General features: G+C 55.5%; 2 protein-coding genes across 5 annotated transcripts in view; one reads left to right on the plus strand and one right to left on the minus strand.

Moving 5' to 3' along the window:
* Positions 2,922–10,824, plus strand: GSS (glutathione synthetase). 3 transcript variants are annotated; one of them, XM_021416868.1, is made up of 13 exons: positions 2,922–2,989; positions 3,499–3,671; positions 3,746–3,891; positions 5,034–5,109; positions 5,581–5,720; positions 5,805–5,921; positions 6,177–6,257; positions 7,031–7,108; positions 8,147–8,213; positions 8,734–8,928; positions 9,112–9,193; positions 9,381–9,570; positions 10,074–10,824. In XM_021416868.1, exons 2-13 carry the CDS (start codon positions 3,543–3,545, stop codon positions 10,195–10,197), a joined length of 1,425 nt encoding a protein of 474 aa, XP_021272543.1. In that variant the 5' UTR covers positions 2,922–2,989; positions 3,499–3,542; the 3' UTR covers positions 10,198–10,824. The 3 variants fall into 3 exon arrangements, with proteins under 3 accessions (XP_021272543.1, XP_021272544.1, XP_021272545.1); XM_021416869.1 differs by having other exon boundaries at positions 2,926–2,989; positions 3,534–3,671; XM_021416870.1 differs by having other exon boundaries at positions 2,928–2,989; positions 3,542–3,671.
* ACSS2 (acyl-CoA synthetase short-chain family member 2) overlaps positions 11,915–18,635 on the minus strand; it is a 31,138-nt gene continuing 24,417 nt past the window's right edge. For both annotated transcript variants that reach the window (XM_021416714.1, XM_021416715.1), the window contains 9 exons: positions 17,832–17,965; positions 17,196–17,328; positions 16,745–16,801; positions 16,553–16,633; positions 15,838–15,946; positions 15,626–15,694; positions 14,514–14,690; positions 13,744–13,818; positions 11,915–13,537 (listed from right to left, as the gene is read on the minus strand). In XM_021416714.1, the coding sequence (XP_021272389.1) occupies positions 13,410–13,537; positions 13,744–13,818; positions 14,514–14,690; positions 15,626–15,694; positions 15,838–15,946; positions 16,553–16,633; positions 16,745–16,801; positions 17,196–17,328; positions 17,832–17,965 (963 nt within the window). In that variant the 3' untranslated portion in view covers positions 11,915–13,409. The remainder of the gene's footprint in view (positions 13,538–13,743; positions 13,819–14,513; positions 14,691–15,625; positions 15,695–15,837; positions 15,947–16,552; positions 16,634–16,744; positions 16,802–17,195; positions 17,329–17,831; positions 17,966–18,635) is intronic.

Here is an 18,635-nt window from a genome sequence, read left to right on the forward strand (position 1 = left end):
GTTTTCAAGAAGAAGATAGATGCGGCATCTGGGGATGTGGTTTAGTGGGCATGGTGGTGGTGGACTGGCGGTTAGACTAGATCTTAGTGGTCTTTTCCAACCTTGATGATTCCATGATTCTATTCTATAATGTTATATGTTGCCAGTGCGGTGGCTGCTGGGGCTGGCGAGCCAAGGAGAAGGGGATGAGCATCCATGGCCATGGTCCAGGGCAGGCAGCTGGGAGGCATGTGCACACATCTTCATCCCGGAGCTTGTGCTCCACTTCAGGAAGCGACAGCACTGCCAACCTCAGGTGGAAGGTGATGGTTTGGTTTTCCAGATCCACTCGCAGCCCAGCTCAGTGCTATTTATACCTTGCTCCATGGCTGCTCCATGGCACAGAAAGGCCTGGTGGAAGAGCTAAGGAAGTGAAATTACTTTGGGGAAGAAATGACACTACTCGTATATAAATAACTTGGGTTTCATTGATCTTTTAGATGCTCCCTTGGCAGAGAGTCCAATGTCATCGCTCCAGTCATGCAGACAATACTTGGGCATTGTTTTATTCTCAGTTACAGGGAAAAGGACAGCACCAGCTGCCTCGCTATCTTTAGCCCATGAGAGCACCCCTCAATTGTTCTGCACTTCAAACAATAGGCACACGTGTGGAGGGTTTAAGATTGCTGGCCCTAGCAGAGCATTTCACATTGAAATGCAGCCTCCGAGACAATAGATTTCTTTCATGCCCTAGCTCAAGCTGGTATTCCTATGATGGAGAAGCCGGGGTGCAGGAGCTGTGCCTTGTTTTCCTCTAGCAGGATGGGCCAGTGAGGGGGCTGGGCTCCCTGGGGAGCCCTGCGAGCTCCATCCACAAAAATAGCCCTATTGTTCTGCCTCTATTTAGCTGCTGTGGAACATCACATCATCCTCTCCGCTTGCAGGGTCAAACCAGTGGCTCTCTTGCTACTCTATTGCAAAACGTTTTTCAGCACCGGCATACAAACATCTCAAGATACAACAGCGTTGGCCAAACCCCCATGAGTTGGTTTCTCTGCAGCTGGAACTGCAGCAAAGCAGAATGAAGGGATTTTTTTTTTTTTTTTAACAGGGTACCAGGGGAAGCGAGCGCAGAGGACGAGCACTGCTCGGAAGGCACCAGCTGGGCGAACACTGGCAGCTGCATCGTATCGAATGCCCGCATACCTCGACAGCACAGCTGGCTCACAGCCACCCGCTCCCTGCCCACCCTGCAGCGTGCTCAGTGCTTGCACCCCAAGCACCTGGGCACAGTGCAGGCATCACAGGCTTGGTATGGGGCTGCTGAGGATGGACCCTCCCTGAGGGGAATAAGAAAAGTAGCGCTGGCTCGGAGCCATTTATTCCCTCCTTGCTGAAGCTGATTTGTGTTGAGTTTCACTTGTCTGAGCCCTGGACGGCCTTTGAGAGCAGACGTGGCACCCCAAAGCCACAAAGCTCATCTGGGAAGGCTCTGATACAGCCAGAGGAGAGGTTTACAAGCATAAAGTGCTTTTCTTTTAAACTTTGAAGGACTCTATTTTTAGCAAATAAAGATAATGTCCCAGTTGCTGTTGTTCATCTTTTGTTGCATGGAACATGCCAAATACTTACCATGTCTGCCATATTTTTTTATCATTTAACCTTCTCCGAGCTGCATTGCGGCTCCCTCATGCTGCAGCAGAGATTATGGGCTATCTGCATGTACTGTTCATAGAATCATAGAATGGCTTAGCTTGGAGCAGACCTTAAAGATCATCTAGTTCCAGCCCCCCTGCCATGGGCAGCGTTGCCAACCACTAGATCAGGCTGCCCAGGATCCCACCCAAACTGGCTTTGCATGCCTCCAGAGATGGGGCATCCACAACCTCTCTGGGCAACCTGTCCCACATGTGCCCTCGGTTACTTAGAAAAGATCTCATTCACCAGACTGAATTTGGAAAAGGGAAGAAAAGGCGAGGCAGAGCTCCCTACAAAAAGAGCCTTCCCAGCCTGAGCAGGCTGCATTCATTCTGGGTGCCGCGAGGATAGGGCAGCACCTTCCCCAGCTCCCCTGAAGTGAAATTGGACTGCATTTCACAATGCTTTGATTAGGAACTCCAGCCTGTTGTGTCCTTCCTCTACTCTCGCAGCAAGCAGGGCGCGGAGCAGACTCTGGGCCTTGCCAGGAGTGAGAACTGAGAGGGCAATGCAACTGCCTGAGTGCACCCTGTCCTTCTGCACTGTCACCCAGGTTGCAGGACTCCATCCCCCGCTGCCTCCCTGCACAGGGCAGCTCCGAGCAAGACGAGGCTGGACCAGCAGCCACGCCTGGACTGATGTTAATTACGGCATGAATCCACTACTCCTGATCAAAGGGACAGCAGAGAGAGGAAAAAGTAGGAGTTTTGAGTGCAGAAAAGGGATGAGGAGGCTCCTTAAGACACCACTAGGTCTTGTTCAGTGGGCTGGCAGGAGGGTCTGTGCGCATCCACACAGCACCCAGCCTGCTGGTGGTCAGGCTGGCTGCACTGAGACCCCAACGTGCCCGACACCCAGCGTGTCCTGCACCCCGTGCATCTTATGCCCAACACATCTCACATCCAAGGCGGCCTACACCCAATGCACCCTACCCCCAACGCGGCCTACACCCAGCATGCCCTATACCCAATGCATCCTACACACAACGCACCTTAAACCCAATGCGTCCTACACCCCATGTGTCCTACAGCCACGCATCCTACACCCAGCACGTCCTATATGCATCGTATACCCGCACAACACACACACTCAAAGCCCTCTGCCAACCGGGCCCTAACACGCTGCCCCGCCGCCTGTGCCAAGCACGCATGCGCGCTCTAAGCCCCACCTTCCCCCTCCCTTCTCGTTGGCCGCTTTGTTCCACGCTGATAGGTCAGCTGCGCTGCCAATCGGCCGGCTTTGAGGGGGCGGGGCCAGGCTATTGTCCAATCGCCGTGAAGAGGGCGGGGCAGCCCGGGAGCGCAGGAAGCAGGTAGGGGTTGAGGTGCGCGGCGTGCGGGCTGCGGGGGGCAATGGGGGGTGCGGGGTGCAGGGCTGGAGTGCTAAGGGGTGCATGGGGGTATGGTGTGCAAGGGGGAACTGGAATGCTGTGGGGTTCAGGGGTCTGGAGGGTTCTGGTGGGCTGTGGGATGCCGGGGGGCTGTTAGTTATCGGGGGGCTATAGGGGGCTGTGGGGCACAGGAGGCTGTGAGGGATTCGCGAGCCATGGGGTGCAGAGGGGCTGTGGGGGACTGAGGGGACATGAAATGCAGGAGGGGAGTGGGATGTGGGGTGTCCGTAGAGTGCAGAAGGGCTGTAGGCAACAGGGGGGCCATGGGTTGCAGGGGAGCTATAGGGGGCTGGATGCAGCAGGTTATGGAGTTCAGCGAATTATGGGGTGCAGGGGGCTTCCCGGGGGGGGGCATGGGGTCCATGGGGAGCCGTGGGGTGCTGGGCACCACCAGTGGGGCCAGGGCGGGTGCTGCCACTCCTCATCCCCAGCCGGGGCTGCTCGGGGGCCGTGGGTGACCCTGCAGTGCCGCAGCATGGCAGGGCCCTGGGACGTGGTGCTGCGGGATGAGGCAGCCCTGAGGCAGGCAGCAGTGGTGGCGGTGGACACGGCGCTGCTGGAGGGCGTGCTGATGCGTACCGATGTCGAGCCCAATGCCTCCGAGGTAAGTCTTGCCCTCTCTATCCCCCCCGGAGTTGCACAGCCCCGCACTAAGGCACTGCTGCTGTGCCCCTGCAGGTGGTGAGCTATGCGCCCTTCACACTGCTGCCCTCGGCTGTGCCCCGCGCCCTGTTCGAGCAAGCCTACGCTGTGCAGCGGGACTTCAACCTGCTGGTGGATGCCATCAGCCGGGACAAGGAGTTCCTGGAGCGCACCCTGGCCAGGTAACGTGTTGCAGGTTGCATTTAGTGAAATGCAGGATCACAGAAGGGAATCGTTAAGGTTGGTAAACACCTCAAAGGCCGTCTAGTCCCACCATCAACCCGCCGTGCCCACCAAACCGCGTCCCTCAGTGCCACATCTCCGTGTTTCTTGAACGCCTCCAGGGACAGTGACTCCACCACCTCCCTGGGCAGCCTGTGCCAGTGCCTGAGCACTCTTTCAGAGGAGATATTTCTGCTAATACCCAACCTAAATGTTAAGTAGGAATCACGTGGCACCTCTGCAGGAATTCTCTTCTTCGCTGACTTTCTGTCCTAACGTTCATTTCCATCAAGTCTCTGCAGTCTGAGGTCTCCCTGGGACAGTAGTTAGCTGCCTGCAGTGACTTCTGCCTCACCAGTACCTGAGCCTTGCGGCTTCTCCTTTTGCTGGCACTGGGGCTGTGAATACAAGTAGCTGGAGGCTTCCTCGAGTTCTGCCTGTAGCAGCCTGCTTTGGTCTTGTTTGCACTTGTTGGCAGCTGGCTGATTGCTGCCGAAGCCTTAAGTTGCCTTAGGTTGGCCTTACGTTGTGTCACGGGAAGTTCAGGTTGAATATTAGGAGAAACTCCTTCTCAGAAGGAATAGTTACACGTTGGAACAAACTGGAGGTGGTGCAGTCACCGTCCCTGTAGGTGTTCGAGTAAGGTGGAGATGTGGCACTGAAGAACGCGGGCAGTGGGCACGGTGCAATGGGTTGGGATTGGAGTGGGTGATCTTAGACAACACCTCTAACTTTAATGGTTCTATGATTCTGTGAAGTGCTCAGCACCACGGCACACAAGACTCGGAGCCCAGCAGGGAGGGCATCTGGTGCAGCCCCTGAGCTGTGTGTGCAGGCACGGGGATGCTCCTTCCCTGTATCTGCAGGACTCTGCCGTGTTCCTTTGCTTTTGCTCTGTGTTGTCTCTGCCTCACGTCCCCTGAGCACAGTGGTGCTCTGTGCTGAGCCATCTAAGCCTGCATTGGGCCCTGTGCTCCTTGCAGGGCACAGGGCTTGGCCTGGCCACAGCCCCACGTGCAGCACTAGGAATATTCCCAGCAGGGATTCTCTAGTTCCTCTGTAGTGCTGCAAGGGGACTGACCCAGTCCTGCTCTCCCTCCAGCACCATCAAGGTGGACGACTTCACGGCACGGCTCTTCAGGATCCACCGGCAGGTTCTGGAGGAAGGGCTGGCACAGGTAGGCTGCAGCAGGGAGGGTGGAAGGCAGCAGGGGCAGGGTGGGTGGGACCACAGCAGGCCCCAGCCCTCTGTGGGTGCAGTTGGACAGAGGTGCATGGAGCCCCCCAACCACGTTTGGGGTTGCTGCTAAGTAGTGTTGTACAGAGCCAAGGCCGTTTGCAGTGAAGGGCCCAAGGAGCTGGGAGGGAACAGAATAAGGACAGCTGACTTCAACTGGCCAGGATATCCCATGCTATATGACATCATGTGGGAGGAGTTTTCAAGGGAGTGGGACTCCATTTCACTCTCTATTCATGTGCTGGGGGCTAGCCGGGCATCAGGCGGGGGGTGGTGAGGAATTGCTTACACATTACTTGTTATATACGTTATATATAGTCATAACCGTAATGCTTTCCCTTTCCTCTGTCTTAGTAGATAGCTTTATTATAACCCACAAGTTCTGATTTGTGTTCCCTCCCCTCCGTCTCAGTCTGTGTTTTTAGGCATCAACCGCTCTGACTACATGTTTGACTGCGGGGCAGCCAGCCCGCCGGCGCTGAAGCAGATTGAGATCAACACCATCGCCGCCAGCTTCGGTGGCCTCGCCTCCCGCACCGCTGCCGTGCATGGGTAGGGAGCAGCTGCAACCCCCCTGTGCCCCAGCCCAGCCCCGTGGTGCCTGGGGCCAGGTCTGGAGCCGCTCCTGTCCCGCAGGCGGGTGCTCAGAGTGCTGGGGAAGCCTGAGGAGGCGGCGAGGTTGCTGCCCAATAACCCTGCCCGTGGACTGGCCATGGGCATCGCCAAGGCCTGGGAGCTCTACGGCTCGCCGAGGTGAGTGCTGCCAGCTCCTGGGGCTGCACATACTTAGTTTACAGCTGATAGAGCCCAGCCTCCTCCTGCCTTTCCCTTCGTGCACGTGCCCAGCACGTGGTGGTGACGCAGGGCCGGTCCTGCTCTCTGTGCCAGGCCACAGAACTGCAGGAGGCTCACAAGGAGCCGTGCAGGAAGCCTGGACCGCAGAGATCAGTGATGGGTGAGCCTGGTGTGTGATCTCTGGGTTAATGGTGCCCTGCACGTCTCTTCCAGTGCCGTGGTGATGTTCCTGGTGGAGGAGGCCCAAAGGAATATCTTTGATCAGCGATGTGTGGAAAATGAGCTCTGGAACAGGTAAAGCAGAGTCTGTCTGCTTCTCACTTGGCCACCCATGCAATGTTAAAGCCAAAACATGTTACGGTTTCCTGGCCTGTCGGAGGGCATGCCGTGGCGTGCAGCAGGGCTGTCCTTACCTTGGACTTCTCCCTGAGGTCTCTCAGCTTTCCTTCGCCAACGTCCTGCTCCAGCAGCACCAAAGCCCCTGCCCTGCAGGGCTGGTTCCTTGCAGTGATGTACCCGTGGGTCCTCAGAGCTGCTCCAGGGTGGCTCTGCTGCGGGCCAAGCCAATAAGGAGCAGAGTGGGAATGCCGGCGGTCCTGATTGCTCTCTAACTTGGGATTGGGCAGAGGGTCTTCTGTAAAAGGTTAATTAGCAAAGCTTCAGCCCCACTGGGAAGGGCTCTGCAGATCTGTGGAGCTCCGGGGAAGGGGAGGTCAGAGGAGGCTGAGCCTCAGGGTTGGCAGAGAGCCACAGCCGCACCAGGAACTCAGCGGGGCCGCAGTGCCACTGTGTGGGGAGGGACGAGAGAGCTGAAGGGAGGAGGTTCCCCAGGAAGCAAACAAAGTGTCTGCAGCCACCGGCTGGGAAGCCAGCGGTGAGCCTGCCCTGTAGGGATGACAGAATATCGGCTTCTCTTAGAAAAGCTTTAGGAAGTGAAAAATGAGTGTGGAAGAATGCAGGGTGTTCAGCACGCGCTCTGCTTCCCGCAGCATTTGGGCTGGGTGCTGGAAACGGGGCTGTTCTGTGAGCTGTGCGTGCCTCCTGTGACCGCCCCGCTCCTCCTGCAGGAACATTCGGGTCATCAGGAGGCGATTCCAGGACATGTTTGAGCAGGGCTCCCTGGATGGCTCCCGGAGGCTCTATGTGTGAGTACGAGCAAGGTGCGCGCTCTGGCTCTGCACTGGGCGCACAGCTCTCAGCTGAAGCCACTGGGATGGTTCTGAGTGTAAACAGTGGCTTTCTGAAAGTGCAGTTCTCTTCCGTGCCCCACGCTGCTGCTGCTTCCCTTAGGGATGATGTGATTTTGTTTTCATTGTGGTAGGACTTTGCATGCACACACCAGTCCCTTGCAGCTGGAAGCCCCATTTCTCCCCCACACCACAGCCTCCGAGCTCTGCGGGGCCCTTTCTTCCTCCACGCACATCTGCAGCACGCCCAGGCTGTTTCTGAGGTTTACACCAACACATTTCCTGTTGACCCTTCACGTGATGCTCTGCCTGGGTCTGGGTTACCCGTGCTGGAGGAGCAAGCACCGCGTGCCTGTGCAGCGTTGGCACCGAGCACGCTCAGCGTCTGGCCCGTGCAGGCAGCTGATGCCAGGCTGACGTTTACCTATCCTCAGGCTAACGTGCTTGGAGCTGCACGAGCCCAGAGGAAGCTGTGGTTGCACGCCAATGTTTTTTCTGTCGTTAGGCAGATTTTTTCCATGCTCTGACCCTTGGGGCCCCCGCCACGTTTAATTAATGAATACGCTTGTCAGCGCCAGGCGGTTAAGGGAGAAGCATTGCAGCGCTTCCTCCAGAGCATCCTGCCCTCGCCGTGAGCGCTGTCATGTGGCAATGGCCGTGCTGGGCTGCGTGGCCAAGGTTGGGGTACGTGGTACCATGATGCTGGCAGCCCGGAATCACCCTCAGATAAGGATCCTGTTCCCTCCCAGCCACAAGAACGTGAGGCTTCTAAACAATGAGCTCCTGACCTCCCTCTGGGCTTGGTGCCTGACTTATGGAGACTGTGCTTAGGGCAGGGCTTCCTGTGTCCCAGGAGCTGCTTCTCAAGGAACTCAGGAGGCCGAGCAGAAAGGGCAGACTCCATCACACGCTGCCTGCCTGGGCCTGACAGCTCCTCGGTGCTGGGCTTTGGGCAGAGGAGCTGCTGGCTCTGATGGCTGCTGCTTTCTGTTCCAGGGACGGCCAGGAGGTAGCAGTGGTGTACTACAGAGACGGCTACGTGCCAAGCAACTACAGTGAGCAGGTCAGCACCCACTGCTTGTTCCTAGAAGCTGTGGCAGGGCTTTGGAACACCCCACGGTCCTGTCCTGGGTAGGGCTAGTCCTGCCCGGGTGGTCTTGGGATGCTGCCTGTCCCCACTGCTCGTGTAGTAAGAAAAGCAGGTGGCTTCCTTCTCCAGCCACCACTCCTGTGGGCACCTCCTGTCCTCAGCACGGAATTGCTGCTGAGCAATGCAGGTTAATGCAGATTAGCACATACTTAAAGGCTTGAACCACAAACCTCCTCCTGCCCTCAGTTATGCATTAGGACTGTTAGTAGCAGGTGAGAACAATACAGAGCAGCTCTTGCTGCTGTCTGGAAATGTCAGGGTACAGGGGGAGGTAGCGGAGCAGCCTGGTGTGCCGCTCCCACGGGTGCAGCTCTGCTGGGATCCGAGTGCTGTCCCCATCCCTGCGGGCAGGGATCTCACACAGAGGGCTGAGCAGAAACAAGAGGAGGAAGCCTGGCCGTGCTGATGGGCTGATTGCTCTCCCCTGTCTCAGAACTGGGAGGCGCGGCTGCTGCTGGAGAGGTCGCGGGCAGTGAAGTGCCCTGACATCGCCACGCAGCTGGCTGGCACCAAGAAGGTGCAGCAAGAGCTGAGCCGCCCGGGGACGCTGGAGAAGCTGCTGCCTGGCCACACCGAGGCTGTCAAACGCATGAGAGCAACGTTTGCTGGGCTGTACTCGCTGGATGTGGTGAGTGGGATGGGAACGAGGGTAAAGATGCAGACACGTGCTCGGCCTGCACGATGTCATCCCTTGGTTCAGAAATGTCAGTGGGTTTTGCTGGCCTCGGGCCCCTGGTGGTCGTGCTCAGAGAGGTCTCTTGAGGTGCTCCTGCTCCTCCCTGATGCTTTGTTGTTGCCATCTTTCCTCCAGGGTGAAGAGGGTGACCAGATCGCTGCCACAGCTATCGCCAGCCCCGAGCGCTTCGTGTTGAAACCGCAGCGAGAAGGAGGAGGTACGAGCTGGAGCGGGTGCCCCTGGGTTGTGGTGTGTGGTTCACGCCGTGTCCAGCATCCCCTGTGATGGCTCCTGGTCCTGGTCAGAGGGGTGGGAGGCAGGGTGGAGCGGCTCCTGCTGAGCTCCAGGTCCCAGCGCCTGGGACAGGGCAGGGCAGGCACCTGACCCACGTGTTCCACCCTCAGGGAACAACCTGTATGGGGAGGAGCTCAGGCAGGTCCTGGAGAGGATCAAAGACAGCCCCGAGAGAACCTCCTACATCCTGATGGACAAGATCCAGCCGCAGCCAGCCGTGAATTACTTGCTGAGGGCGCGCAGTCCCCTAAAAGCCTCCGAGTGCATCTCAGAGCTTGGTATTTTCGGCGTCTACGTCAGGTGAGAATCATGCTCGCAGTATGGGGCGGTTCCCACAGGATGGAGGTACAGGGACAAATGGGATCGGGTGGGATACACACCCAGCAGCAGCAGCAGCTTTCCAGGCTGGCAGTTACTGGTTTGACAGCCGCATGGAGTCGGGGTGTCCCATCCCCATCGCTGGGGGAACCTCCCAGCACCTGCACACAGCCACACTCAGAAATAGCTGAAGGCTGAAGTGGTGCTCAACCCTGAGTAGCTGCTGCTTTTGTTTAAAACCCTCTTAGGTCCATAGAAACACTTCTGTAGCTTATAGATTGAAGCCCTCCTACAGCTTCTAGAAACAAATGCACTCTGGTAGCATTCACAGCTCAGCATTGCTCCCGTGCAGAGCAGTCCACCCACCTTAGCCCAGCCAAGGAAGGGCAGTGTCACCAGCAGGGGCCACGACTTCCAGTTGTCCCAGATCCCAGAAGCTGCGGGCTTTGTGCTCCACCGAGCTCCCCGCTCCCTTCTCTTTGCAGGCAGGGCACAGAGCTGGTGCTGAACGAGGCGGCTGGGCACCTGCTGCGGACGAAGGCAGTGGAGCACGCGGATGGCGGAGTGGCTGCCGGGGTGGCAGTGCTGGACACCCCCTACCTGGTGTGAGCTCCTCGTGCAGTGCCCACGGGGCTGCTTTCCTCAGGGTGTGCCTAGTGAGCTGGGGACAGCCAAGAGTTTTGCATTGATTTGGAGCGTGCTCTCGGGGGCTGCTGCAGTGCTGGAGTTGACCCTGCTCAGCGCTGGTCCCAGTTTTGTTACGCTCCTGCCCTGCTGCAGCTTCCCCAAGCCTCCATCACAGTCGGTGCGTTCTCTTGGCTTCACTGTGGGACCAGCACTGAGGGAAGGCAAGATGTGTCTCCCTCGGGTTTCCTGAATCAATGGGAACAGCGCAGCAGGTGCTCCTGCCCCTGGGCTCCTGTCTGGGGCGCACCCCTTTTCCACTCCAGCCCTGCTCAGCCGAGCAGCTCCAGCTGTGACACAAAGTGCCCCTTCCTGGCAGTGCCCTGGTGATGCACCCGGGCAGCCCGAGCTCTGCAGCGAGGCCTAATGCCAATGTTCCTGATGTCCCTGCTGGCTGTGCCTGCAGCCTGCGGTCCAGGCGCCTCAATCAAGCATTGATCTGCCACTGCGCAGTGGTTCTGTTCTGTGGCTGATTCCACAATCCCTGGTTGGTGTTCAGTTGTGGGGGGTTGATTACCTCCACCAGAGATTAAAATATATGCTCAATCTGAACACGGCTCTGGGGTCAGTTTTGTCTGAGAACTGCTGTGGGAAGAGGGACACCTATCTTAAATAGTACCCAGAGTGGGGTTAGCGTGATGGGCATTTTGCACAAGGCAGGCTGAGCGCAGGCTCTGGGGGCATGCCCCTAGCTGAGCAATGTTAGCTCTTCAGGTGAAGCCAGCAGGGCTGCTGGGTGCTCTGGGCTCTGCTCAGGTAACCTGCCCGTTCTTGGAGGAGATGGTCAAACTCCATCTTGTAGACAGAGCTGGGGTACACTTTGCACACTTACTCAGTGCTGTGACACCTGGGGAGCTGGTTCTGCTTGACTGGGTCCCTGCAAAGCCAAGTTTGATCTGACAAGCTGTGGTGCCAGCTGAGAGCTCACTGGAGCCACTCTGTATTCTCCCCTCCTCCCAGCTCAGCTCCTGGTCCAGGCCTGGCTTTAGAGCAGCTGCACACCTGTGCACAGACCTTTCATGAACCTGGGTCAACCTGGCAGCTTCTGCTCTGTTCACATTAAGTCTGTGCAGCAGTGTAGGAGATGTCCTGTGCTGCAGCTTCAGCCCAGCATGAGCAGCCAATGCTGAGCTGCAGGTGTGAGGCACAATGCACTCCAGGAGGAAACAGTTTGGTCTTAGTCCTTGGGTGTGCATTTTGCTGGAGGCAAGCACCGGAGCAGGGCTCTGAGCTGCTGGAGGCAGCACGTGCTGCATTGTCCCTGGCACTGCTCCCGCATCCATCCTGCACGTTGATGACACGTGGGTGTCACGCAGCCTGGTGCCTTCCATGCACCTTGGTGGAATGATGCTGGCTGCGGACAAGGGAAAAAACAAGGCACAGGCTCCAGCCCTGGAGCTTCTGCCCAGGGTAGGGGGCAGCACAGACTGAGCCAAAGCCTTTGGAAAAGAGAAGAACATCACCTGACACCACTGCAGCCACGTAAGCACCATCAGTGCTCACCCCCAACGCAGGGACAAGTATCTGTCCCACACCACTTGTGGCTTCCAGAACAGCTCCTGGCTGTGGCACAGAGGCCTCCCCCGGACTCTACACCAGACAAACATCTATAATGCATCTACCCCTGCACATGCTCTAAGCCTCTTTCTGTTTTGTTTTCTTGAATTTTTATTCCGTTTTGCATAGAGTTCTAGCCGTCTCCAGCCAAAATTACACAACAGTAGTAACAGAGGAGGAGAACAGATGTAGGAACTCATGTCAAAGAAGTGGTACAATCCTGTGGAACGGAGCAGTGGGTGCTTTGTGGGACACGGGTGCAACTGAGGTTGTAGGTCACAAAGACCATGGTGGGGAGAGCAGCAGGCAAGGAACGAGACTTGGGCAGCAGCCCTGCAGAGCACCTGCAAAACCTGCCCCGAGCCTTGGAAGAGTCACCTCCTCCTTTCCAGCCAGCCAAACGCCAGCTCAGTTTAAAGGTAAAGCCTGCTAAACAGCTGTTGCAGCAAGATTTAAAGCTCATTTCTCCTTTGGTTTAAGTGTAGAAATCAAACAGCTCGGGTGTGATTTCAATACAGACATTACAGGGAGGTATCTTTCCCAGCTCAATCCAGGGCTGATGTTCAGCGTAATCAACCTGAGAGGAACTGCTGGCTTTGGCAGTACCCTCACGATATTCAGACTTGAGCTGGAGTTATTGTTTTCTCTCATTATTATGCCAGATTTAACCAAAAGTAACACAGCACCCTCCCTTGGTTTGCTCACAGTGGGAGAGCTGCCTCTGCAGTGCTTTGTGCCCTGCTTCCTTTGGTACCAGCAGCACACACCCGGCCCAGCCCTCAGAAGGGACACTTGGCTGTGCTGCCTCTGCGAGCATGAACCCACGTAAGCTGGGCTGTGAGCACCCAGACCATGGGCACAGCCAGCAAAGGATCCCAGCTGCAAAACATGCACCAGCTGGCACCACACAGGTGACAACAGCAGAACATGGTACCAAAGAGTTCTACAGAATCCAGCTAAAGCACAGAGCTCCCAAGCCTTGCCTCATTCCCCTTCAGGCTAGGGGACCTAAGCTAGAAAACAGTGGATGCAAGACTAAAACTCAGTTGTGCTTATGATGTGACAGTGCTTTTAAGTTTTCCCTTAGCTCTGAGTAGAAAAGGAAGCTTGCTCAGCATGTAGACAGTGGCAGATGAGCCTCCCTTGCCTGGCTGCATTGAGTAACTCCAATACCACTTCCCCTACAACCTGCCCCCCAGCTCCTTCCCACTAAGGGAAGCGCACCAGGGCCCCTCAACTACACAAAGTTAATTAACACCCCCCCCACGAGAAAACAAATAAAAATCAAGAGCGACGTGATGAGAACAGAGGAGCACAAGTCACAAGTCCCTGTGTGAGTGAGGCCGAACCTCAGATGTACGATGCTCATCTCCGATGCGACGTGCACGCTCCTCCAAGGCAGGAACACGCTGGTGAGACGCAGCCTCTCCAGGGTCAGCCTTCCTTCATCTCTAACATTTATACATTCAATTCAACAGGTGAAGGTTTCTTTCCCAGGGCAGACAGTGGTTACTTGAGGGACCTGCTCATCAGGACACTGCTGCTGCTACAGTTCTGTTCAGCAGGGAGAGGTCACGCTGCTACAGTTTAGTGTCGCATCTGCTGTTGAAAAGCTGGTTTATAATGCCTGGGTTTACCAGGGTGGAGATGTCCCCCAGATCTCTGTCATTCTGGGCAATCTTCCTTAATATCCGCCTGGTGATCTTTCCTGTAAGGACAACCATGAAAGGAAAGCAGGACTTGAGATCTCTTCAGCATCCCCAGCAGGAGTCAGTGCCCAGACCTACAGCATCCCGCATGCCCTAGGGCTGCTCCCCGTGGATTTGGCTGGTCCAGGCAAGTAATTCAGGGATAATTCCTTTCCACTGGCAGGAACTAATCGGTCCCCCCCAGGACAGTGGCTGGGCCCCTTACCTGAACGGGTTTTGGGCAGGCTGGGGGCATACTGGATGTAATCAGGCGTTGCTATCGGTCCGATTTTTTCCCTGACTGCAAAAAAAAAAAATAAAAAGGATCTTTATTATAGGTACAAGAAGATCTCACACATTTTTCTGGCAGGACAACTGAGTTCAGGCATGCAGAGCCCAGCTCCCAGGGCAGCCTGGTGCTCACACAGCGCAGGGCTCAGCACATCTTCCCAAAGGCAGCTGCACCCCACTTCTCATTGTCTCCATTTTCAAGAGACCTCGATAACTGCTGTACCAATCACTGTCACCATTTTGACTGAGCAAGGATTGATTCCTTATTGTGTTCCAGAAGAGAAGAAAGTCCCATGGCAGGTCAGTCCCTGCTCTGCCAGCACCCGCTGGCTGCACGAGACAGGCTTGTAAATGTTCCCTTCTCCCTCCCAAAGTAACCAAACAGTTCCCAAATCCACCAGGGAGAGCCACAGGAACCGTGCCCACCACTGCAAACAAAAGCTACCCAAGTTCTCCCTGTGGATGCCAGCTCCCAGGAGGTAAAGACAGCATCACATGAGCAGCCAAAGGCCAGTAGAACTAATTTTAGTCTTTGCCAGCCGAGCTTTCTAATCAGAGGGGGCACCTTGATGCAGTTGTCCACACTTCATTCCCCAGACTACACGCACCCTCGTTTAAGCACCCAAGCTCTTAACCCCTCCACCCCCCGCCCAGCGCTGCCCTTCTCTCTGCAACACAGCCTCCAGCCTGTTTGGCTGTTACTACCTTGTTTTTTCAGCTCATCTGCCAGGTTGCTGGTGAATTCATGGCCATCTTTCAGGGTCACAAAGCAGTACAGGCACTCGCCTTTCACAGGGTGTGGGTGACTGACCACAGCAGCCTCAGAGATAGCTCCATGCCCGAGCAGAGCTGACTCCACTTCTGCAGTGCTCAGCAAATGGCCTGGAAACAGAGAGACAGCGCATTGCATTGCTGCATGGAGGCCTGCAGCCCCCAGCAGCTGGGAGGAAGAGGTCTGCAAGTGTAAAAAGCCCTGAACTGTACGTTTGCAAGGACTGGTTTCCCTTGTTTCTCTCTCCAGCTGTTTTCTCAACCCCGTTTTAGCAGCGCGGTGGTGTCCGCTTCCCCAGAGGGCTGCCAGGCATCACTCACATGAGCTCAGGCTGCAGGGTGAGGCTACCTCCCCTGGCTGTTCTCCTTCCCACCTTTAGGCTTCTTTCTTTAACAGATCTGTGAACTGTTCACAGCCATAGGCTGAGAAGGAGTTGGATTTGGTAAGAGGAGAGCTGCCCACAGGGTCAGCTGGAGTGTGTGGAGGAACAGGCTGGACCTGCAGTGCCCAGGAACCAGCCCTGCCATGCACTGCTCCAGGCCATTGCCGTGGAGATATGAAACAAAGCTCCCCCACACAACTCACTTCTGTATTCCTGCAGGCTACAACCTCAGAAGAGAGAGAACCTCCATCTCCGGGGGCAAAGCACTGAGCAGCTTGATTCAGCTTTGACGTTAGCTCTACCTGGAGCTACATGTTGGATTAGAGACTGCAAGGTCTTGCCCAGTCTGGATCTCTGTGCTTCCCTTTGGCGCTGCATGCTTCAACACAGAAGCATGTAAGCTGGCTGAGGAGCTGCTTTAAGATACTGCAGAAGGCTGCTTCCCTCCAGTGCACTGCTACTGGAGGAATTAATTCAGAATCACAAAGTCACAGACATGTCTGATTTGGAAATAGACCTGATCCCAGCAATTACATCCATCTGAAGGACAGGCTGCTGGGCAGTCTCACGCATGGAGAAATGCTCCCCACAAAAGCAAGGAGGCTCTTTTAACTAGCATCAGAAAGCACACTGGCTCCCACTGAAGACAAAAGTTGATCTTACCAGAAACATTCAACATGTCATCAATTCGCCCCGTGATCCAGTAATAACCATCTTTATCTCTCCTGCAACCTAAAAATAAACAGAAATGACAGCATGAGGAAGCAGTGCCAGCTCTTGGAGCAACTGATAAGGGATCCTGAGGCCAGGACATTGCAAGATTTTAATTGCTGTCCCCAGAGCTCTGCACCCACACACTGCTCAGACAGCCTTACCGTCACCTGTCACGTAGTACCCAGGGAACTTCTTGAAGTACGTGGTTTCAAACTGTTGGTGGTTTCCATACAGTGTGCGCATTATTCCTGGCCAGGGCTGCTTAAATACCTACAGTGAAAAATGCAGACCTGAGTCAGTGGTCAGCTCTTAACCGAGTGGCCTCTGCTGTTGGTTAACGTTTCTAAATCACCTCCATGGACCCACAGTACTGCTGGCCAGCTACAGCAGTTCCTACACTGTTCCAGGGCTTGTCTAGCTGAGCATAACCCTTCTGCAGCTCCTGGGGACACGGAAAGAATTACTTTACTCTGAAGAAATCTTGCAAGGGTCAAGGTATCTATCAAATACCTGTTTTCAACCTCCCCCGCTTCAGGATTCCATAGACCATTTACTCTGCTAGTGGAAGGAAAGTAGCTCGGTCTTTGCAGGGCTCTGCAATGACAGAGATGATGCTCAGACAGCTACTGCCTCATGCTGACCTACTGAGAAAGCCTTTCCACTCCCTCCTGCCATGCTTATGCATGCAAGTGGCTTTATGGATCAGTTAAACAGCTCGTTCATGGCACAGAACTCACAGTGAGTTACAGCAGTATAGGGAATTCCTACCACCCAAGGGATCCAGTGTAAGCAGAGATGTGCATACGCTACCCAGAACATCCTGGAGCTCGTGGGGAACAGACAAGGGTAGGGTGAGGAAGATCAGCCCCTCTTTACCAAGTAGCCTTCTGCTTCTCCTTCCAGCTCTTCCCCCGACTCATTCATGACGGCAGGGACCACACCAAAGAAGGGGAATGTCTGCCAGGGGGGACCAGACAGCAAGGAGAAATGAAGATGAGCCCAGGCATTCAAACTTTGCAAACTAAAGGGATGGGGAGCTCTCCCTGTCAGGGGAACAGGAATACTCACAGCAGAGCCTGGCTTCATGGGGGTGGCGGCAGGGAGAGGTGTAAGCATGTGGCCACCCTGCAAAGAGAGGCAAAAGGAATGAGATTAGGTGATGCCAGCCGGAGGGGAAGGGTACAGCAGAGGAGAGGAAGCCCACGTTTGAGCACAAAGCTTTAGAGCTGCTGGAGATGATAAAGGGAGGGAGAACAGGGTTCAGAGCACACCTTGTCAGGAACCCTTTTGAGAAGGTCTCTCCAATGGAGCCTGTTTGAGGCCCTGGGAGAGGAGAAGGTTTCAACCAAGACCAACACTCGCAGGCTACATGAGATGCTGGGAAAGGCTCCTAGACAAGCAGAACAACCAGTCCCCATAGCACCAAAGAAACACTGCGGAAAACCTGCAAAGACACCATGCTGCCTGCTGGGAGCACAAAGATGAGAGAAGTCCCAGAGACACCCAGGTGAGGACTCACCGTCTCTGTCTGCCAGAACGTGTCCACAATGGGGCACCTCTCCTCTCCCACCACGCGGTAGTACCACAGCCAGGCTTCAGGGTTGATGGGCTCCCCAACGGTCCCCAGCACCTTCAGAGACTTCCGGCTGTGCCTGCAGAGAGGAGGGGGCTCACAGGGGCTCAGCAGGCCGCAGAGAAAAGCAGCTGTGAGCCTGCGGCACTGCAGGGCCTGCAGGAATCCCCAGGCCTCTCAAATAGATTTGGGGTTTCAATGGTTCAGTCCTTTCTCAGCTCTCTCCCACGGGGGAAGGAAGAGGGAAAACTGCTGTGGTTTTGTTGCCTCCTGCTCCAAGCTCCCGCTTGGCTCTGCTCCTTCCCTTCTTTGGGCCAAGCTACAGCACAGAGGGGCCCTCTGCCCAGCACTCCTCTGTGAGCTCTGGGTGGGGAGCAGGGGAGAACCTGCAGTCTCCAAGCTTAGCTGCAGCTCACAGTGAACAAGAAGGACCTGCTCTGGAGTGCCACACTGAAGGGGTGCAAATTGTTGGGTTGAAGGTCAAAGATCCTGTTTTGTTCAGACAACATGGTGGGATACTGCTGCTCAGAGAGGGAGCTGTGCTGGTGCCAGGGACCCCCGTGCTCCTGGGGACTGACTCACTTTTTGACGGGCTCCTCCCCATACTTGAGCAGCAGCCGGATGGCTGTGGGTGCCGTGTAGAACTTGGTCACCTTGTACTTGTCAACGATACTCCACATTCGCCCAGCGTCCGGGTAGGTGGGGATACCTTCAAACTGAGTGGGAGACAGGGCAGTGACACAGCTGTTCCTTACTGCCATTTCCCTGCAATGACCTGCAGCCCTTTCTCAAGCAAGAGGAGCTGAGAGCAGCTGTACCCTTGTGTGATCTTAGAGGCATGCCAGGAGTGCCACACAGTGAAACCAGTTCAGGACCCTTCTGCCTGCTTCCTCAGGATGGATTTAGCAACCTCTCACCCAGATGTCCTAGCAAATGTCCCCTAAAGCACCCTGAGCAGGGAGGACGCTTGAGTGGCTATCACAGTGATGCAGTCCCACCAGCCCAAATGACACTGCCCACGTGGCACAGGGTGATGGGTCCAAACACAGTGACAGACCCACAGCCAACAGCACCAAGAACCCTAAAAAGGATTCTCCCAGCACGACATATTTTCCTGCTTGCTCTTCCACATGGGAATCTTGGATCCAAGCCTCTGGTTCCTGATATGTATACAAGTTACAGCCATACACTGCCAAGGAAAATACAGGTACAAGAATTAAATGCAGATTGTCAAACTAGTGCCAGCAGCAAAAACTTTACTCCCTGGCTCCTGATCCAGCTTTCACATTAGCTTGAAGTAGCCCTGATGCCTCTTTACACAAGGCTTACACTTCTAAGAGAAAGAAATGTGAGCATTTGAAAAACAAATTACCTGGAAGTAATACA

The sequence above is a fragment of the Numida meleagris genome, chromosome 19, assembly GCF_002078875.1.
Source record: "Numida meleagris isolate 19003 breed g44 Domestic line chromosome 19, NumMel1.0, whole genome shotgun sequence".
In the NCBI taxonomy this organism is placed as follows: Eukaryota; Metazoa; Chordata; class Aves; order Galliformes; family Numididae; genus Numida; species Numida meleagris.